The 23,355-nt window shown below is 39.7% G+C and overlaps 1 protein-coding gene across 6 annotated transcripts in view; it reads right to left on the bottom strand.

Moving 5' to 3' along the window:
• The window catches only part of Slc12a6 (solute carrier family 12, member 6), a 104,951-nt gene that overhangs the window by 38,713 nt on the left and 42,883 nt on the right, over positions 1-23,355 (bottom strand). For 5 of the 6 annotated variants that reach the window (XR_015683429.1, XM_087654584.1, NM_001109630.1 and 2 more), the window contains 1 exon segment: positions 11,317-11,361. The exons of the other annotated variant lie outside the window; for it this stretch is intronic. Coding sequence is in view for 4 of the 5 variants with exons in the window: in XM_087654584.1 (XP_087510710.1) it covers positions 11,317-11,361 (45 nt within the window). In the remaining variant the exon portion in view is untranslated. 6 annotated transcript variants of the gene reach the window in all.

Genomic DNA, 23,355 nt, shown 5'->3' with positions numbered 1-23,355 from the left:
GAGCCTGGCAAAAGGACAACAATCTATGGGAATGAGCTGGTCATTGGAAAGGACGAGACGGACATGAACAAGCCCCTGATGGTTCTGAGAGGAGTACAGAAGAGGAGTACATGACTGACACATGAGACGTTTAACATAATTTTTTAAGAAGTCAATTTTGCCAAGTTTTAAGGAAACCATATATAAAGAAAAATAATAGAAGAATCAGTAACTATGCTGTCTGTTTGTGCTAATTACACTTGAGGATAATTATGTAGCTAAAGACACACATTGCAGCTAATTTATGACACATGAACAGCACATAGAAAACGCCTGCCAGATTGCAAGCCTTAGTAAAAATAACAGAGCTAGGCAATCATCTCAACGGCTGTGAAAACCACTGACAAAGGGCCAAAGTATAACCTGCTACTTGGTAAAGGAAGGTGATCAGGAGCCTGACCAACTCTAAGAGCACTGAGAGCATGACACTGCTCATCCTATGTATTCTTAGCGAGAGAGTGCAGGAGCCTGACCAACTCTAACAGCACTGAGAGCATGACACTGCTCATCCTATGTATTCTTAGCGAGAGAGTGCAGGAGCCTGACCAACTCTAACAGCACTGAGAGCATGACACTGCTCATCCTATGTATTCTTAGCGAGAGAGTGCGAAGTCAATCTAGTAAGGCTCTCCAGGAATGCAGGAAGTACAGAAGGCAACACAAACATGCATGGTAAGCATACTCAAAGATAAAATCACCACAGTAAGAACGTATGATAATCTAATTTCTTCAGCAAACCACAAGCTAAAAGAGTAAACTTTTACAGATTCAAGCTTTTGATGTGACTGAAATCTAAGGTATGATCTTTGTTAGAAACCTGGCTCAAATAAACGAGAAAAGACATTTCTAGAACAGAGAAATGTTGGGTTAGAGATGACACAAGTGCTCTTCCAGAGGACCTGGGTTCAATTCCCAGCACACACACAGAAGCTCACAATCACCTATACCTACAGTGACAGGGGATCAACCTTTTCTGGCCCATGGGCACCAGATACATGTGTTGTGCATAGGTACATATGTAGGCAAAATGCCCATACACTTAAAATAAAATAATATAAAAAATTAAAAACGGAGATAAATATATGCTTAACTGGTAAAATTTGCAAGTATTACCCTTGGGATTCAGCAGAACTAGGAAACACTGGGGGACTAGGTTAGTGGTTCCTCTGGGGTCTGAAAGCGCTGCATGACCAGTCTCTAGCTCCAGTGAGTATCCTGAGCTTCAGTGCCCAGGGTCCCCTGAGAAACTGCGACTCTGGCTTAAGAGCTCTTTAAGATTAGTGTGGGTGTGGGTTTTCAATTCTGAGGTTTCAGTGGCCACTGCAAGACCTGGAGTCTATACTACTGTAGACTTAAGAGCCTACAGATTTAGCCACAGCCCCCAGATAGTACCCAGACTTCAGTGGGTCTGCTATTTGCTATCCTGGCCCCAATGGATTCCCAGAATTCAGGCAACGATGGAGGTTCTGAGCCCACCTGGCTGTCTGATTCTTCATGTGCTGATCCACCCTTAGTCCTACTGCCACATAGCTAAGGTACATTTCCTTAGTGACTACACGTGACAACACTAAATTTCTCCAGTTCACACAGCTGAGTTTCATACAGACAGTCTTTTGGGAAGAACCACAGAAACACCTCAGAATAAACTCAAAGATGTGGAAGTCAAAACTGAAAGTCAAACATACTCTAAGAGATGCACACAACAGAACAAAGAAACCTAAAGACTACAACACAAGCCATGTTCTGTGACCCATCTCCAACTCCCTAATGAAGGAACCCAAAACCATACAGATAGTTAATGTCTAACAAAAGAATTCAGAATCTTTTTTTTTTTATTAACTTGAGTATTTCTTATTTACATTTCGAGTGTTATTCCCTTTCCCGGTTTCCGGACAAACATCCCCCTCCCCCCTCCCCTTCCTTATGGGTGTTCCCCTCCCCACCCTCCCCCCATTGCCGCCCTCCCCCCACCAGTCTAGTTCACTGGGGGTTCAGTCTTAGCAGGACCCAGGGCTTCCCCTTCCACTGGTGCTCTTACTAGGATATTCATTGCTACCTATGAGGTCAGAGTCCAGGGTCAGTCCATGTATAGTCTTTAGGTAGTGGCTTAGTCCCTGGAAGCTCTGGTTGCTTGACATTGTTGTACATATGGGGTCTCGAGCCCCTTCAGCTCTTTCAGTCCTTTCTCTGATTCCTTCAACGGGGGTCCTATTCTCAGTTCAGTGGTTTGCTGCTGGCATTCGACTCTGTATTTGCTGTATTCTGGCTGTGTCTCTCAGGAGAGATCTACATCCGGCTCCTGTCGGCCTGCACTTCTTTGCTTCATCCAGCTGTATATGTATGGGCCACATGTGGGGCAGGCTCTGAATGGGTGTTCCTTCAGTCTCTGTTTTAATCTTTGCCTCTCTATTCCCTGCCAAGGGTATTCTTGTTCCCCTTTTAAAGAAGGAGTGAAGCATTCACATTTTGATCATCCGTCTTGAGTTTCGTTTGTTCTAGGGATCTAGGGTAATTCAAGCATTTGGGCTAATAGCCACTTATCAGTGAGTGCATACCATGTATGTCTTTCTGTGATTGGGTTAGCTCACTCAGGATGATATTTTCCAGTTCCAACCATTTGCCTACGAATTTCATAAAGTAGTTGTTTTTGATAGCTGAGTAATATTCCATTGTGTAGATGTACCACATTTTCTGTATCCATTCCTCTGTTGAAGGGCGTCTGGGTTCTTTCCAGGTTCTGTAAATAAGGCTGCGATGAACATAGTGGAGCACGTGTCTTTTTTATATGTTGGGGCATCTTTTGGGTATATGCCCAAGAGAGGTATAGCTGGATCCTCAGGCAGTTCAATGTCCAATTTTCTGAGGAACCTCCAGACTGATTTCCAGAATGGTTGTACCAGTCTGCAATCCCACCAACAATGGAGGAGTGTTCCTCTTTCTCCGCATCCTCGCCAGCATCTGCTGTCACCTGAGTTTTTGATCTTAGCCATTCTGACTGGTGTGAGGTGAAATCTCAGGGTTGTTTTGATTTGCATTTCCCTTATGGCTAAAGATGTTGAACATTTCTTTAGGTGTTTCTCAGCCATACGGCACTAGATATTTTTAATTCAATATATTTTTGTTTGTTTTATTTTTTAAGATGGAATTTGGCTTTGTAGTTGGGCTGGCTTTGAACTCATTATCCTCCTGTCTTATACTCATGAGTCTGGTTTGATAGGTGTGCACCCCCAGGTCTAGTTTAATGCTTTTTTTTTTTAAATTATGTTTTCTCTGTGTAGCCCTTGCTGTCCTGGAACTTGCTTTGTAGACCAGGCTGGCCTCCAACTCAGAGCTGCCTGTCTCTGCCTCCTGAGAACTGGGATTGAAGGTTTACCCTACCACTGCCTGGCTCCTTTACCTGATATTAGTATATGATGTGAAGATTTTCTAATGCCAAATCATTTTTATAATATGTCTTAAGTCTTAGGTAGAAAATATATTTTGTTTCTGAGAACTGTTTCCTTTTTCAACTGATTTGTCTCTGTAGGCCTGAATCTCTTGCAGGCTCTTTGTAAATATTGTCTTATTCTTTGCAAATTTTCCTTGTATGAAGTGACAGGCTTTCGCTGGCTGCTGGTGGCACATGACTTTGATCCCGGTACAATGGAGGCAGAGGCAGGCAGATTGTTGAGTTCTAGGTCTATGGGGGAAATCTAGGATGGCCAAGGTTACCCAGAGAAACCTCATCTTAAAGAAGAAAAAAAGAGAGACATTATGATATTTTCATGCATGTATGTGATATGTGTCCCCCTTCATGTATGTCATGTGTATCTCCTTTATGTATTCAATGTATGTCCCTTTCATGTATGTCATGTGTGTCCCCCTTCATGTATGTCCTCTTCATGCATGTCATATATGTCCCCTTCATGTATGTTACATGTGTTCCCCTTCATGTATGTCATATGTGTCCCCTTGCTGTTTCCTCTGGTCTTCTTTCTCTCTGTAGGTTTTGTTTTTGTTTTTTGAGTCAGGGTCTCTCTATGACTTCCTGACTGTCCTGGAGTTTGTTGTGTAGATCAGATTGGCCTTAAAATCTGCCTGCCTCTGTATCCCAAGCACTGGATTAAAGGCACCATGTCCATCAAGAAAGAAAGAAAGAAGAAAGAAAAAAGAAAAAGGATTTCAGAGATGGAGGACAAGGGCAAGATAACAATACAAATGAACATACATGTATTTTTGTGATGATAGGTCTATGAAAATGTAATTGACAGTAAAAGAATGAAACATTAAGTGAACCCTGGAATCAGGATAACTATTCTAACTTGTGGAAGGTCATTTGGAACTGGACAAATGTCTACATAGGAACATTAATATAGCTACATGATGATTCCATTTGTGACTTTATTACAATAACTTTTTTTTGAGACAGGGTTTCACTATGTAGCCCTCTATCCAAGAACTTACAATGTTGGCCTCAAATTTGCTGATCCATGTGCCTCTGCCTCCTAAGTCCTAGGATTAAAGGTGTGTGTACTACAATCTGGCCCAATAAAGTGATGTTTTAAAGTACAGTAATTTAGTCAGTGTTGGTGTACATCTGGACACATGTGCCACTTGCCATGGATATGGAGCTCAAAGGATAACTTGTGTGTGCTGAGTCTTCCCATCTACCCTGTGAGGCTGTGCACTGAACTCCGGTTATCAGTGTTGGCAGCAAGTACCTTTATCCGAGGCCCTCTTGCCATCCAATGATAATGTCTTAATGGTTTAAAAAACAAAAACAAAAATCAAGCAACAACAACAACAACAACAAAAATCCCATGGTATTTGAACATTTCTTTAAAATATTCTAGATAACTATTAAAGAATAAATTTTATTTTTTAAATCTAGCATTAGGAGCATCCTGTCCAACTCTGCCACTGTAGTTGGCTGGATACCTCATCTTCGGTCCCAGGTGAGTCAACTTATCTGTTAGACAATCGTTTCTGTGCCAGCTTCTATTTGTTTAACTACTTATTTTGGAAAAGAAAATAATGTTCCTGGAGACTTTGCACCATAGAAAGACAATGATGCTTACAAGACCTAGTTATCCTGATCAATCCTGACCCAGGACAATCATGAAAGGTAGAGGCTTTCCAGAGAGGGGACCACAATTCTTGTTTTGGTTATATAGAAAAACATGAAACTAGAAATAATTTTATGGGAAGGCATGGGTCACTTCTCAGCTAGAACACAATGGCTTGGAACCAGTCACAGTACAGGCTTTTGTAGTCTGGGTTACACAGGAATGCCAGATACAATGGAATTTCTGGATATTCCAAGTAAAAATCTTTTTTTGTCATGAACTCAGAACCAAGCATATATTCCAGGACCCTTGAAAGTTATATAAGAATTCTGGGGCTGCAGGGATGCCGCAGCAGTTAGCAGCACCGACTGCTCTTGGGGAGATCTGAGTTCCATTCTCAGGAATCTCATCAAACAGCTCACCCACAATTCTAACTCCAGTTCGAGGGGACTAGATGTCCTCTCCTGACCTCTACCACACCAGGCACAGATGTGAGGTATATAAACTCATACAGGCACCCCTGCCAACCTCCACAACACACACTCATACAGACCTTTGAAAAGAAAGGACCATACTGGACCATAAGAAGGTCATTTTGCTTTAAGATGCCCACTGGCTGTGGCAGTGACCTAACTTCAGCATTTCACCATCACTGCCATGCTTCTTCCCTCTCATTTACAACCCAAACAGCATGGATACCATGAGGAAGCTGTTGTGGATAGTGGCAGCACAGTGAAAAAGAAAACTAACAGAACCTCTTCTGAAAATTTTGTTTCTGCTTTTTGTGACACATTTATGTCATGTAACAACTTTTGTTGTTCCTTTCTATGTGTGCCAAGGCTGAACCCAGGCTTTGAGCACACCTCTACTAACTTACACTCTCTTTTCCCTGTAACCAGAAAAAGTATATACCTAAATCTTGTTTAAAGATCTTTATTGTTTGGTTCAATTTCTACAATGCTGCTCTTGTCAATTACCAGTAACACTGTATTTTGGAACCAAGATAAATTGCAAAAGTAGTTCTTTAGCCTCCTGGCCTTGTCAGCTGATCTTTGCTGTCCTGATCCAGACAGAGATGAAACATTAAGAGTATTTAATTTCCTCTGACATACATCTGTGTTTGAACCACATCTACTAGAACAGAAAACATAGTCTCCAATGATGTAAAAAATTAGTTTAAGTGAATGAAAAGTTGGAAAAATATGAGATTTTCTGAGAAGTATGTTATTTTGAGAAATACGGTGGATATAGGCTTTAACTAGTGAGAAAGAAAAAGCTAAAAAATGTTTTGTTTTGTTTTTTTCTCTTTTACCTTTTTCTGAAGGGGATGTGAATGAGCGCTCACAGGTTGGCTTGTTTGCTTGCTTATTTCTTCAGTGATAAGGACAGAACCTTGGCACTTATGCCCTCTGGGCAACACTGAGCTAAATACTGAAACCCTGCAAGTGATGGTTTTGGTCTATGTTGTTTGGGTTTGCAGTCAGGCATTACGACTGACTACTCAGTTTCTTCCAGCTATAGCCTGCTTTCTTCCTCTTCAAGAAATCCGTGTTATGTGTCCTAGGGTTTCCGAGGGACTGAGTTTTGGTGATGCTCTCAATGTGACTGTGTTCTGTCTACTGTGGTTCCTGTGAACTGGCTGCCAGCTGAGTCTAGAGGCTTAAGCACATCACACTTGTTGTTTTTAGGTGAGAGAAAAATTGCTGCATAACTGCACTGTGATCCTTTACTTTGTCTGGTCATCTTTCTTTTCAAGATATTAACAAGCATTGATAATTAATGCTTGGATCCATTATCTTATGAGGGGTAAAATATGATGTTTTCATTCTGTTAGTCTTCATAGGTCAAATATTTCAAACAAGAGACATCCTTTTAAATCTACTACTTGGTTGTCAAGTGGTACAGTTAAATACAGAACAGATAATCTATTAATCTCCCTCACTCAGCAATCAATGAGTGGGCACGCAAAAGCACTCCAGTTATGGACAATTAGTTTTTAATTTCTATTAAATGTTCCATCTACTTATAGTAAAATGATTATATACTTCTTAAATACTAATACAAGAAGCACATAATTTTATACATACATTTTTTGAGACAGGGTCTATGTAGCTCATGTTCTTCATGCCTCATCTTCCTAAGTACTGGCATGATAGGTGTGACCACCATGTCAGGGACAGATATTCATTTTTGATACAAAGCCTGTCATGTATTTTTAGCAAGTTGATTGATAATGGTATCTGTTTACTTTTGAGGCATTGGGGATTGAACCCAGGTCCTTGTGCATGGTAGACAAACATTCTAACATTGATTCAAACCACAGATTGTGGAGATAGTTTTAAAAACTGCTACATGTGGGGTTGGGGATTTAGCTCAGTGGTAGAGCGCTTGCCTAGGAAGCGCAAGGCCCTGGGTTCAGTCCCCAGCTCCGAAAAAAAGAAAAGGGGGGAAAAAAGCTACATGTAAGAAGGCCTCCACAAGACCAATCTGGCTAATATTCCAGCATGGAAGAGGAAGATGTCCCAACGCCTTGCTGGACAGTGCTTCAGGGGACCGGAGAGTCCCTTTTCTCTAAATGTGTGGCCTTTGGTAGGTCAACCACACTCCATTGGATGGCTCAATATCCTTGAGTATGTAGGCATAATAAACTAAACTGTGGGCTATAAACTAAACAAAACAAAACAAAAACAAAAAAGCCCCAAAAGCCAGACAGGAACTTTGGGGCAAGTTGGGAAAGAGAATGAATCTGGGAGGAGGGGTCGAGGAGAGGAGCAGGGTGAATATAATGAAAATACATTGTATGTATGCATGACATTCTCAAAAAAGTAATAAAAAATATATTATTTAAATAAAAATAGAAATACTGTGTGATTCAGACTTTAAATACTTTGTTTGGGCTGGACAATGCTTTTCTCATCTTGCCACTGAAGTTTGGGTTTCAAGGCTATGAAAGACTCAAATTAATTAACGTGTTTATTTGGTCTCCTATGCTATGAAAGAAGATTGTACAAGACTGGATGGTTTTATCCTTGCATTTTAAGGAACTCTGCCACGACTCACTGATGTTTGCCTGCTTGCTTTCTAAAATTTTTTAAATTGAAAATTACACATATACACACAGAGAAAAGTTCACAAATTGTTAAGTACAGACGTTGACATTATCACAGAATAAGTTTCACCTCCCATACATCACCTCAGCCTGACCCTGAGTTTTGCAAGAGAGTTGATGAGTCAGTGGGAACAGTAAATACATTAAAATAACTGCAGCCTGTTGGCAGGAGCAGCACTTAGCAGGTCTGAAGATGCTGTTTAAATCCCACTTGGCAGGGAACGTCTGAAAGATGTTATTATAAAGAGAATTCAGCAAGCAAGATAGTTGAGCCAGTGTTCCCTGCAGGTGAACCTGTACACAGGAGCTTCTTAGAAAGACCTGGTGGTTCCACTTATGGTGTTGGGGGTTTGGCTTTGGAGGGGCTGGGATTTGTTTATTGTGGTGCTGGGGTTGAGCCCAAGTTAGTACTGTATCACTGAATTACATCCCCAGTCCTGAAAGGTGGGGCAATTGTAAAAAAAAAAAAAAAGTTACAAAATGCAGTCTTTGTCTACTTCAATGCTGTTTGGTAATTTGTGAACTGTATAGATTCTTACCCTTCCCTACCTCCACTGCACAAATATTCCTGCTAAGAAAAAAAGCAGTCTTGGGCTTTTGAGCTTGGCAATTTCACGATTTAGGGGAAGAAAAAAGATTGAGACAAAGTCTAATGTAGCCCAGGCTTGCCTTGTAATCTTGATCTTCTTGCCTGTGTTTCCCACATGTTGGGATTACAGGAGTGTGCTACCATGAGAGAGACAGACAGAGAGCTAGATGGACAGAAAGAGAATGAGCATGCATGCACGCCCAGTTTCTTCAGTACTCTGGAGCGTTTCCTGTAAGCAAACAAGTCATATCAAGTTCTTTGCCTACTGTGGACTTTCTGATAGCACATGTTTTTCACAGCTGCTACTGCATACTCTAATAACTAAAAGCTCAGCAGTGTACAAACACAGTTATGCATATCACCATACAACATTGATTATTAACATACAATAAATTTCCTATTCTCACCCATAACTAAAGAAGTATAATACAAACTAGAAATGACATTTTACCTGTTAGTAAATATAAAAAGTATAGATTGGTAATATCAGTTTGGGCTGGAGAGCTGGCTCAGCAGGTAAAGGCAGCTGCTGCCAAGCCTGACGATCTGAGTTCAATGTCCACAACACAAATGGTAGAAGGAGAGAACCAATGCCTGAAAGTTGTCCTCTGACCTCCACATACATGCCTTGTCATGCGTGTCATTCCCTACCTTAAATAAGGACATAAATAAATAATAAAACTAACATCAGTTTTGATAACAGAGTGGCAAGCATTCCTTCATACCCAGATTGGTGGGAGTTTATGGTGACTTATCTTGTTGAAAATGTAGAAACCCTCTGAGAAAAATTTGCATACAAATGTACTGACAACTTTGACCGCACAAATGCAAGTACAAAATGCTCATTGCAACATAATTTCTTTTGTTAAAAAATATACAGGTACGGGCATTTTCCTTGCATGTTTGTTCCTGTACCACATGCATACAGTGCTTACACAGGCCAGAAGAAAGACACTGCATTGCCTGGAACTGCAGTAGTAAATGGTGGTAAGCTGCCACGTGGGTGCCTGGAATTGAACCTAGGTCCTCAGAAAGAGAAGCCAGTCAAGCAGCTGAGCCATCTCCATGCCCTTCGACACAATTCTTTTTATCAGTGTTCTAGAAATAACCTAAATGCTCACGAGGAGGGGGAAGTGGCTGAGTAAAACTGCAGCGACAACCAAGGCTTACTGCATTCTACGTAAAAAGATTAAGAGATCCCTAGGCACTGATAGGAGATACCATGACGAAACATGACATGACAAAAGGCCATTCAAATGATACAATGCCACTGACATAAAAAGGAAAAGGTAATACATGACATGAACATTTATAAATAACATTTTCCAGAATTCCTAATAAATAGTCAAAATTAAGAACTTGAGGAAGTAGAGTTGAGGCGTCGGGGAGAAGAAACCCTTTGAAGGATTTGCTTTTTTAGTACTGATTTTGTGCTGCTTGGATTCCTCATTGCAGTGTTTGTAGAAATGAGTTCAAGTTGCAAGATATGCTCTGAAATCTACAAGTTCTGAGAGCTTATGAAATTCATGTCAATTACAACTTCCCTATAATAAATAATACCTCAAGGAAATCAACCCATTTCTATAACTTGTCTCATAGATAAGAAACTGGACTATCAATTTTATGGGTTACTAAAGGCCATGTGTCTATGAAGGCTTTCAGTAATTACATCATCATCATCATCATCATCATCATCATCATCATCATCATCATCATTATATCTTATTTGTTTGTGTGGGTGATGGTGGGTGCATGCACACATGTTGCAGTGTGCTGCGAAGGTGAGAGGAACCCAATAGAGTCAGTTCTCTCCTACTATATGGCTTCCGGGACTCACTCAAACTCAGGTTGTCAGGGAAGTGCTTTATCTGGTGAGCATCTCACAGAAACTGAATAGCTTCCAGCAATTAAAATATGATTCAACACCAATATGATAAAGAGAAAAATATCTGTAAAGTCCATGATATTACATAATATTACAATCTTATTTATTATTGTACATGGTCATAACAGGGTGTGTATGCATGTGTCACAGTGTAAGTGTAGGGGTTAGAGGACACTTTGTGGAGTTGGTTCTCTCCTTCTTATATGCAAGGGTCCTGGAGACCAAACTAGGGTCACCAGGCTTTCGGGGCAAGCACTTTTATTTGATTAGCTATCTCTTGACCCACTTTAATCTAACTTTTACATAATTTTTGTGTATATATGATGTGTTTGTGGGCAAACCTGCCAAAGTACATGTATAGAGGATAATGTCTTCTGTTCAATATTATCCTGGAAAAAGAAGTTCTAAGATTTTTTTTTTTTAGCTACAGATTGTGTAAAATTTTCTTTTAAAATACAAATTAAACTGATTTTAATAATTACAAAAGTAGCTTCCTATATCTTATCAAGTTGTAAATAAATAGTCAAAGACTTGAGGGGTGAAGAGCAAAGTGAAAGAATCAAAATAGCAACAGAGGGAAGTAGGCAATTTCTGTGGGGACAAAGAGGGAGGTGACTTTACAGAGACATGTCCCAGAGCAATACTATACCTAACAGCTGGCTGTGCTCCCCTGTGATGGAGTTCTGACTCGGGTCTGAAAAACAAACAATTGAAAAGAATAGAAAAAAAATGAATGACCAAAACAAACATTTAAAACTCAAGCAATGAAAGTCAAACAAGGTAATAAGCAAAAACTTAACAAAAGATTAAAAAAACCAGAATGAACTATTGTAAAACAATGATCACATTCTTCTATACATTAAACATTGAATTACCATATGACCCAACAACTCCACATCTATCCCCCAAAACCCCTGAAAATGGGGACTCAGATATATCTGTAACTAAGTTTCCAGTGGCATTATTCATAAAAGGCAAAAACAGTCCAAGCTGTCCTCCTGCAAATGGAGGAGTGAAGGAAACGTGTTACCCACGTAGGCTGCAGCATTATTCCACAAAAAGAATGAATTCTGACCCACGTTCTGGAAAACAGTATGCTAATGGAAAAAAACAGATAAAGAACACCTACTATATAACTGGATTTATACAGAATATTGATCACAAGCAACGTTACAGACAGAAAAATGAGTGCCTAACGGGACGGGCTGAATGAAGGATGGGTATTGTTGTTACATGAGCAGAGGTGCTGTTTGGATGATGTGACGTTCAGGAAATTTAGGAGTAAGGAAAGGAAGTACTAGAGGTAATAACTGCCAAGAAACGTACACTTAAAAACTGACGAAAGCAGGAATCCTTGCGTCCTGTATATATTACCACAATAAATGCAGATCTGACCAGGCAACAGTAGTTCATAAAGCAGAAATATAACCTTTCAGGACCTGTGACATGAGTTATATTTTCTCTAAGAACTCCAAGGCACAACATGAGCAGAGCATTTATTACTACCAAAATCCTGTAATGTGAACTGAAGATCTAGTGAGTGTGCAGTTTTGATTAAAAACCTGTTTTATCAATAATCTGAAAGTGGTTACAACAAGCCAAATGGCTAATGCACGAGGGACCGACAACCACCACTTAACATCAACCACGTGCTTATTTTAAGGTCTTGAAAAGCATTAGGGCTAAATATGGAAACATCCCTAAGCTCTACTTTGCTAAAAAACAAAAAACAAAAAAAACAAAACAAAACAAAACAACAACAACAAAAACTAAGTCTCCCGAGGATGCTGTGAGGCTTCCTTGCAAGTCTCTGAAGGAATAAAAATAAATTTAAACCATCGGTCTCTGAACAATGAATTTTACTAATTTCTAATTGAAGTTTTATATTTTCTCCAATTATTCTGTCAGCAAGAAGCTATACAAAAGTAGTAGTGTTTTGATTTTTCCTCCTCTTCTTCCTCCTCCTCTTCTTTCTTGGTCAGTGATAAATATTTTATTTTAAATACATTAGTAACATTTTACACAAAATGAAGATAATATTCGCCATGCTGCATATATGTACCATTTTAAAGGAAAGTTCCGAAGGGTAGTGGGTTTGACCTGCACTACTTCAGTGAGCGATAATAAAAAAGAGCTCTAAGGCAGAAGGAATAAAAAGAAGCTTTTAACTGATTTCTTACATTACACTATCCCTGTCAGTATGCAATATCATCAAGAAAGACAATGTAAATACCTTATTTCCACAATTAAAGTTTTAAATGATTGATGGTCATTTATATTTTAGTTGTATTTTCAGACTTTTCTTCCTTGATTTGATTTTGGAAAAGAGAAATTCCAAACTATCTATTCAATGATATTTGGGCCAACACATTAGCAAGTGAGTCTTTAGCTTTTAAAAAAATGCATCGTTTCATTTGAATAAAAGCATGCACAAGGCCTGCACAAACTCAGCCAGACAAAATATCAGTACTGAGAAGGGGAGGTGTACACAAAGTCCCACCCCTAACCAAAAAAGCTATCTGCAACTGACACAAGCTGGAAGAAGGGAAACCAGTTTTCTCCAATGGACTGACACTGGGCGATCAACCGAACTCCCGGGCAGGCCTCATGCTCAGCACAAGTCAGATCCCAGGTTTTTGTGTGTGTGTGTGTGTGTGTGTGTGTGTGTGTGTGTGTGTGTGTGTGTGTGTGTCTGTGTGTGTGTGTGTGTGTGTGTGTGTGTGTGTGTGTCTGTCTGTCTGTCTGTCCGTGCGTGCGCATATGCACGTGCATATGTACATGTTCTTTTGCTTTTGCACTTTTTGTCTTTTGAGGGGTTTTCTTTTGTGCTTGTTTTTGAGGAGGGAGGTAGAAATGACACAGATGGGTAGGGAGGTAGGGAAGCTCTGTGAGGACATGGGAGAGAGAGTAAAGAATAGGATCAAAATATATGAAAAAATGAAAAACTTTAGAAGTCTAAAAACAGACAAGGATTCAATCTGTCACATACCTTTGGCAGCAGGAAGAAAAGTATTTTTGGATGGGGCTTATTTTTAGATATTTTTATGAGAATCCTTACTACTTTACTATTGCCCATAAAATAATTATTGTCCTGTTGAGAATTTCTTTACCTAATAACACTCATAGTTGAGAACAGAAATATCATGACGTTGGTTCCAGACCACAGTGATAAGTCATATAATTTGTAGTTTTTGATTCCCTAGTGCACATGCAACCTGTATTTATACATGGAAGCACTGTGGTTTCCATGAAGTGTGCAGTCACAATATATTGTTCCCTAAACAATATACATACCTCGATTACAAAATACTCAATCGCTAGAGAATGCTCAAGATTGCCTCAGCCTTTCGTGACTACAGTCTCTTCACTGGTGGAAGATCCTGCCTCAGTGTTGATGGCTGCCATTTAACAGAGTGCATGCTTAAGGCTGGGCGGACAGTGGTGGCAACTTTTAAGTATGAAATCTGTGATGGTTGACCCTTCACACAAAAGTCTCTGGAGCATGTGATGCTGTTTGACAGCATTCCCTTTGTCTTAGGGAAACAAGATCTCACTTAGCAGCCATTTAATTTGCTTATTTTTTTCAAGTTAGTGAATCCCCTCAAACACTGACATTGCTTTCCTTTCCATTCCTTTCGGCAGTGTTTATTAATTGTACAGAACCATGTGTTTTGTTAATGCATTCTCATGTATGTGTCTGGTATTCATTCTCCCATAAGACCAAAGTTCTTCCTTTATCCAGCTCTGGCCCTTTATCTCTTCCCTAGTAATCTACTTTCTACTTTTAAGTCTTAAAAAAAAAAGTGAAATCCCACATATAGGAGAGAACCTAGCCTGTCTTAACCTAGCTTATTCTGCTTACTCTTATAATGCCCGCTTATGTCTATTTTCCTGCAAATAACATAATTCAGTTCTTCACTGTGGCCACATACAAGTCCATTGTGTGTTATATAATCCACGTTTCCTTAGCCTCATTTGCCAACAGGTTATGTAGGCTGATTCTAGAGTGTGGCCACTGTAAAGTGCTACTACAACACAGTGTCTTACTACTGCTCTACCAACAGTGTGGGATATTCTGAAATAGTAATCATTTCAACCATGTTCAAACCACCTTCTCCATGAGTAGGTTTAAGAAACCACTCTTTGCTCACCCATAAGAAGCAATTCCTTATTTGTTAAAGTTCTGTCAAATAGAGAAATTCTCTGACTCTAATTCCAATCCTTGCTCTCTACTATTTCTGTATCTGGCTATTTTCTCACCTAAGTTTCAAACCTCAGCCATGAGTCAGGATCCAACTCCTTCCAGCTCCTCTTAGTGATGATGCGCTAATTCCCCCATGGGCCATAATCGTTCTCAATGTTGAGTCCCTACTGGAAAGGTTTCTACTGACTTTGCTCAGTAGTCTCAGAGAAATCACTGTTTAACAGGTTCCATGCTAAGAAATGTATCTCTTAAGCAGACACAAAAGCCAGAATTATTCTGTGATCTACAGGATACTGTGTTAAACAGGCATGAAAACTATTTTAATCTTGCCCATCTCCATCAGACTTCTTAGGTCATCAGGAACATAATTGGTATGTTTTCCCCCTTTAGAAGTAGGTCAACAATGGCTGAAAAGACTCAGTAAGCTGAGTCGGCAAGTACACTGACATTCGGATTTCAGCTTTAGCTACAGAATATAAGCAGGATACACACAGCTTAACCTTTAAGGGCCAGACGACTTTTGGAGTGGCAAATGACCACTAGTTTCAACTTAGTCTCTGGATACATTAGCCCCAAGAAGGGTGAGGTTGCCCTCTGACACGAGATGTAAAGCTCTCCTCTCTTACAGAAGCCCCAGGTGGCACCTTCCTCCTGTCAAGGGCTGTGCTGTCTACACTGCGTATCTGTCTTGTGTAGCCACTGTCTGCAATCATCTTCACTAGCTCTGCTGTACACGTTGCTTCAGCTTCTACATCAGAAGCTGACCCTTTACTGTGTACTTTTATGATACGGGGACAGCTTCTTTCCTTTGGCAGCTCAAACAACCTCTGCTCACTTCAAGTTTTTCTTCCACGCCATCCTTTTCTCTCTTAGGTAAGGTCAGGGCCTTTCATCTCCCCAGACCAGTAAATCCAACAAAGGTATTTTGTTTTCTTATCATTTATGTCACTGGAACTTTTCATTTTCTTTAAGGACTTTTCTTTCACATATGCCACTTGCCTACCTTTCAAAAAATAAAGTTCCTGTTCTCATGCAGATACGCAGACATAAGTAAAAGAAAATTAATAATTAAGATAACTTTAGTTCAATTATCAGCCCTGAAAAATAAAAATTATAATTTCAGTTTGTAAATGTTAGATAAGAAGTTAACTGAATTAACTGGGCAAACCTTTCTGAAGAGGTGATTATTAAGAAAAGATCTGGTGCAGAGGGGTAGAAAGAAATTGTAGGACAGGGAGAAAAAGTGAAGGATAGGAAAGAAAAGGGTAAGAAGAGGGGGAAAGATAATAACACTAAAGACCCTTTGAAAAAGTCCTATGGAAACCTACTACTGTAGAAGCTTCCTAAAATACTGGTGAACATATTTATGAAAAGAATGAAAATGGAGATACCCTATAACTGAGCAACAAATATAAGTTTAAGTCTCAGGAATGACTGACTTCTTTTAGAACTGCAGCCAGTAAAGTCCTGTATGCAGACTTCCCCAACAAACATTATAGGCTACTGTCACTGCTTTTGGTTAACCCTTCAGAAACTGTAAGTGAAGCAGTATTTGAGTCATAGAATATGGGGAAACCAAGCTGATGGAAGCTTCATCCCTCTAGTTTTCATAGTGCTAGGAAACACTATGCATGCTACCAGAAGAGACCAAAAAAACCCATCAATCATACCCAGAAATGAATCCTGCCACTTACAATAATGACAGGCCTGGCAGGAAACACCCACTGGTACAATAGTGGTGACTCTAAGGCTGCTCCCCAAAATGAAACCTACAGTTGACATCATTACTGGACCAAGAACATGTAGCTAGACAGACCACAGGTCATACAAGCTACTACTATTATTTTGCCAAATGGACACAGTATTAAACCAATTCCTAATGACTTATGATTATACCCATAGATCAATACATTTCTCAACTTTCATCTGAGAAGCTTCTATCTGCAGTAGACTAACAGAGGGTGACTAACTGACCAAGGTATGCAGAATAAGAGACATAATAAAAATAATACAAATAAAATCTTAAAAAAATAAAGGCCTGTATAAAAAGGAAGTAAGCACGACAGTCTTGAAAATGACTGCTTGGCGCAGAAGAATGGATGAAGAAAGGCCTTATCAAATGAGAGTTAGCTTGGGACACTTGGGAATTTGTACTAAACTGGAATAGTAGCAGAGTGGTGAAAAGAGGTCAGGACACAGGTAGGTAGCAGTGACACCCAAGGTCCTGAAGACAAGACAATGATTGTCACTTTTACGTTGAACAAGGTCTAGAGTAACTGGAAGGTTTTAAGTGGCCACACACCATGCCCGGTAAACTGTTCTTAAAAGGCAAGCTGATGGTTGGATTGTAAAGAGAGTAAGAACAGAAATAGGGGGCTGGAGGGATGTCTCAGCTGTTAAGTGGGTTTGTGGCTCTTGCAAAGGACCTGGGTTCAGACCATAGTACCCATAATGGTAGGCTCACAATTGCCTATTGCTCTGATTCCAGGGGATTTGACAGCATCTGGAAAAAAAGAAAAAGAAAAAAGAAAAGAAAGAAAGGAAAGAAAAGAATACTGTAGATAGAGGGAATGCTCAGAACAAAGGTTTGAGCTGTCCTGCTTAGTGAATGAGTAAGCCAGGCTATCAGCAGCATAAACAGGGAGCAACAGAACATGGTATGGGAGACGAAAGCAGGTAATAAAGAAAGCATGGGTCCCTGAGGCCTTCTAGGACATGGTCAGGACTTCTGAGTTACACTGAGTATGATAAGCTACTGGAAGGAAGGCTTTAGGTCTGCACAGGATCAAGAACAGACTGCACGATAATTTGGAGGATGGGAAGTACAGTTAGAAAGCTAAGATGATCCCAGAAAAGAAAATGGCACCCTGAATGAGGTCAGAAAGTAGTGAAGATGACAAGTAGCAGTTGGGAATGAGCACCACAGAAGACTGGACAGGGCAAGTAACCTAGCTCAAGAGGTCAGCTTTCAGTCGATTCGAAAGGCAGCTAGGTAAGAGAGTCTATGTGATGACACAGCAGTGCCCTGGATCTCTTTGGTTAGGTCTGAGGTTCCCCTGCAGCTAGTAAATACATTAAGAGTTCACTAATGAGAAGCAATTCAAATGTCCATTGCTGAATGTAGCATATATGTACAGTTAAATATGTGGCCTTTAAAAGGAAGGTAATCTGGACACAAACTACAGGATAGTTGAATACTTGAGAACATGCTAATGGAATAATTCACTCACAAAGGAACAAAGCCAAGTATCATATGACTTGTCTGAAAATCTAAAGTAGTCAAACTCAAAGCCAGGTAGGATGGTTACTAAGGGCTGTTAGGAAAAAAGTAGATATCTGAATGATGACTCATACAATGCAATCATTCTGAATCTCTTTTGTAGACCAATGCTTAATACAACTGAACCGTACATTTTAAACACCATGAGCTAGGCTTGGTAGATTATATTCCTACAATCCTAAATCTGAAGAGTAGAATCTCAAGGTTGAAGAAGTTTAACCATACCAAAACATATGGGACACAATGAAAGCTGTGCTAGGAGGAAAACTCATAGCTCTGAGTGCCTGCAGAAAGAAAGAGAGAGCATATGTCACCAGCTTGACAGCACACCTAAAAGCTCTAGAACAAAAAGAAGCAAATATAACCAGGAGGAATAGAAGGCAGGAAATAATCAAACTCAGAGCTGAAATCAACCATGTACAAACAAAAAGAACTATACAAAGAATCAACAGAACCAAAAGTTGGTTCTTTGAGAAAATCAACAAGATAGATAAACCCTTAGCCAGACTAATGAGAGGACCCAGAGAGTGTGTGCAAATTAACAAAATCAGCAATGAAAAGGGAGACATAACAAAAGAATCAGAGGAAATTAAAAAAAATCATCAGATCCTACTACAAAAGCCTATATTCAACAAAACTTGAAAATCTGCAGAAAATGGACAATTTCCTAGACAGATACCAGGTACCAAAGTTAAATCAGGAACAGATAAACCAGTTAAACAACCCTATAACTCCTAAAGAAACAGAAGCAGTCATTAAAAGTCTCCCAACCAAAAAGAGCCCAGGTCCAGACGGGTTTAGTGCAGAATTCTATCAGACCTTCATAGAACACCTCATACCAATATTATCCAAACTATTCCACAAAATTGAAACAGATGGAGCACTACCAAATTCCTTCTATGAAGCCACAATTACTCTTATACCTAAACCACACAAAGACCCAACAAAGAAAGAGAACGTCAGACCAATTTCCCTTATGAATATCGACGCAAAAATACTCAATAAAATTCTTGCAAACCGAATCCAAGAGCACATCAAAGCAATCATCCATCATGATCAAATAGGCTTCATTCCAGGCATGCAGGGATGGTTTAACATACGGAAAACCATCAACGTAATCCACTATATAAACAAACTGAAAGATAAAAACCACATGATCATTTCATTAGATGCTGAGAAAACATTTGACAAAATTCAACGCCCCTTCATGATAAATGTCCTGGAAAGAACAGGAATTCAAGGCCCATACCTAAACATAGTAAAAGCCATACACAGCAAACCAGTAGCTAACATTAAACGAAATGGAGAGAAGCAATCCCACTAAAATCAGGGACTAGGCAAGGCTGCCCACACTCTCCCTACTTATTCAATATAGTTCTCGAAGTCCTAGCCAGGGCAATCAGACAACAAAAGGAGATCAGAGGGATACAGATTGGGAAGAAAGAAGTCAAAATATCACTATTTGCAGATGATATGATAGTATATTAAATGATCCCAAAAGTCCCACCAGAGAACTACTAAGCTGATAAACAACTTCAGCAAAGTGGCTGGGTATAAAACTAACTCAAATAAATCAGTAGCCTTCCTCTACACAAAAGAGTAACAAGCCGAGAAAGAAATTAGAGAAACGACACCCTTCATAATAGTCCCAAATAATATAAAATACCTCGGTGTGACTTTAACCAAGCAAGTGAAAGATCTGTATGATAAGAACTTCAAGCTTCTGAAGAAAGAAATTGAAGAAGACCTCAGAAGATGGAAAGATCTCCCATGCTCATGGACTGGCAGGATTAACATAGTAAAAATAGCCATTTTACCAGTCTACAGATTCAATTCAATCTCCATCAAAATACCAATTCAATTCTTCAGAGAGTCAGACAGAACAATTTGCAAATTCATCTGGAATAACAAAAAACCCAGGATAGCTAAAACTATCCTCAACAATAAAAGGACTTCCGGGGGACTTCCATAAACTCAAGCAGTATTACAGAGCAATAGTGATAAAAACTGCATGGTATTGGTACAGAGACAGACAGATAGACCAGTGGAATAGAATTGAAGATCCAGAAATGAACCCACACACCTACGGTCACTTGATTTTTGACAAAGGAACCAAAACCATCCAATGGAAAAAAGATAGCATTTTCAGCAAATGGTGCTGGTTCAACTGGAGGTCAGCATGTAGAAGAATGCAGATCGATCCATTCTTATCACCCTGTACAAAGCTTAAGTCCAAGTGGATCAAGGACCTCCACATCAAACCAGATACACTCCGACTAATAGAAGAAAAAGTGGGGAAGCATCTCGAACACATGGGCACTGGAGAAAATTTCCTGAACATAACACCAATGGCTTATGTTCTAAGATCAAGAATCGACAAATGGGATCTCATAAAACTGCAAAGCTTCTGTAAGGCAAAGGGCACTGTGGTTAGGACAAAATGGCAACCAACAGATTGGGAAAAGATCTTTACTAATCCTACAACAGATAGAGGCCTTATATCCAAAATATACAAAGAACTCAAGAAGTTAGACTGCAGGGAGACAAATAACCCTATTAAAAATGGGGTTCAGAGCTAAACAAAGAATTCACAGCTGAGGAATGCCGAATGGCTGAGAAACGCCTAAAGAAATGTTCAACATCTTTAGTCATAAGGGAAATGCAAATCAAAACAACCCTGAGATTTCACCTTACACTAGTCAGAATGGCTAAGATCAAAAACTCAGGTGACAGCAGATGCTGGCGAGGATGTGGAGAAAGAGGAACACTCCTCCATTGTTGGTGGGATTGCAGACTGGTACAACCATTCTGGAAATCAGTCTGGAGGGTCCTCAGAAAACTGGACATTGAACTACCTGAGGACCCAGCTATACCTCTCTTGGGCACATACCCAAAAGATGCCCCAACATATAACAAAGACACATGCTCCACTATGTTCATAGCAGCCTTATTTATAATAGCCAGAAGCTGGAAAGAATCCAGATGCCCTTTAAGAGAGGAATGGATACAGAAAATGTGGTACATCTACACAATGGAATATTACTCAGCTATCAAAAGCAATGACTTTATGAAATTCATAGGCAAATGGATGGATCCTACCAAAAAAGCGAAGTTCAGACTAATCTTGCTTGTGATTATAGATACAAAAATACTGAATAAAAATCTTGCAAACCCTCATTGAAAAGTGGCTATTAGCCCAAATGCTTGAATTACCCTAGATGCACAGAACACATGAAACTCAAGAAGGATGACCAAAATGCAAATGCTTTACTCCTTCTTTAAAAGGGGAACAAGAATACCCTTGGCAGGGAATAGGGATGCAAAATTTAGAACAGAGGCAGAAGGAACACCCATTCAGAGCCTGCCCTACATATGGCCCATACATATACAGCCACCAAACTAGATAAGATGGATGAAGCAAAGAAGTGCAGGCCGACAGGAACCAGATATAGATCTGTCCTGAGAGACATAGCCAGGATACAGCAAATACATAGGCGAATGCCATCATTAAACCATTGAACTGAAAATAGGACCCCGTTGAAGGAATTAGTGAAAGGATTGAAAGAGCTTGAAGGGGCTTGAGTCCCCATATGAACGACAATGGCAACCAACCAGAGCTTCCAGGGACAAAGTCACTACCCAAAGACTATACATGGACTGACCCTGGGCTCCAACTGCATATGTAGCAATGAATAGCCTAGTAAGGGCACCAGTGAAAGGGGAACCCCTTGGTCCTGCCAAGGCTGGATCCCCAGTGAACGGGACTTTTGGGGGGAGGGCGGAAATGGGGCAGAAATGGGGAGGATATCACCAGTAGAGAAGGGGACGGGGATGGGTTAGGGGGATGTTGGCCTGGAAACCGGGAGAGGGAATAACATTTGAAATGTAAATAAGAAATACCCAATTTAATAAAGGTGGGGGAAAAAAAAAGGTTTGGGCTATACATGATAAGAGTCTATATCCAAAGGCCAAAAATAAATAAATGTAAAAATGAAGATTAGTGTTAACACTATGTCACAATTCAGAAAAGATCCTTTTGCTTTGAGAGATTGTATTTGGTGACAGTGGGGATTGGTGGGGCAGGATTGAGACAGACACTGTGAAGCTCAGGATGAGCTCACAAGCTCCTGCCTCAACCCCCTGAGGTGTGGGATCGCCTTATAATTTTGATCGAGTGTGGTTTTCATTTACAGTATTCACATGTCTAAAACAAAGGTGCAGTTTTGTTATTTTTAATATTTTCTGTGTTCTTTAGTTTTTCCAGCATCCCTGTCTTTCAAGTCACAAGATACTATGAAGCGTGCTCACGACACGCTTCAGAGAGGATGACGCACCATGCAGCTTAAATAGACAGCCATCTAATACAGTTACAAACATTACTAATGCTATTCCAGCATTTCTGGGAAAAAAGCTGAGGAAGCAAACTTAAAAAACTGCCAATGTAAGACCTCAGTTGTCTTGGAGATTTATACCATATGGCTTTAAGGATAGCAACTAGATAAAATGGAGACTGCTAAAACACAGGACTTCTATCAATTGTTATCAGGAAAGATAATAAAATTAAAAGGCTACAGCTTGTAAAAATAATTATTTACAAGGCCGGTGAGATGATCCAGGGGGTTAACATACTTGTTGCTAAGCTTAAAGAGCCAAGTTCCATCCCTGGGACTCACATAAAGGTGGCTGTGCTCTGATCGCTACTGTTACAGCATATACTTGTACATGAACAGTTTAAGTGCATAAACCTATAAATGTCTACTGATCGATTAGTCACTTGGTAGAAACTATACAATTCTGCTGATTGAATTTGCTCTCCTGTCTTCTTACCCAACTCATACCTACTAGGCAGGCATTGCCTATCATTTCCAATTTTGGTTAAAGACAGAAGTGACACAATATATTTATCTTTTTTGTGCTAATCCACTCTTGCACAGATCTGTTTTGCTAACTTGCATAAGTAATTCATATTAGCTTTCAGAGAGATGCTCTACTATCTCTTTAGATCTTACATCAGTTTTGTACAATGTTTAATCAGTCTATTCATTTATGATATAAATATATATGTTGTGATGATTTTGGAATCAAATATAACAAATTTTTGTATAAAAATAACTGCAATGGTACCCACAGCAGTTATTAGAATATGTATATGACAAACACCCAAACGGTTTATCTGTATGATTTCCACAGCACTTATATCCCAT

This window comes from Rattus norvegicus, chromosome 3 (genome assembly GCF_021556685.1).
Source record: "Rattus norvegicus strain SHRSP/BbbUtx chromosome 3, alternate assembly SHRSP_T2T, whole genome shotgun sequence".
Taxonomy (NCBI): domain Eukaryota; kingdom Metazoa; phylum Chordata; class Mammalia; order Rodentia; family Muridae; genus Rattus; species Rattus norvegicus.
The sequence above is the reverse complement of the archived record's forward strand: the minus strand, read 5'-3'. Positions and strand labels throughout refer to the sequence as shown.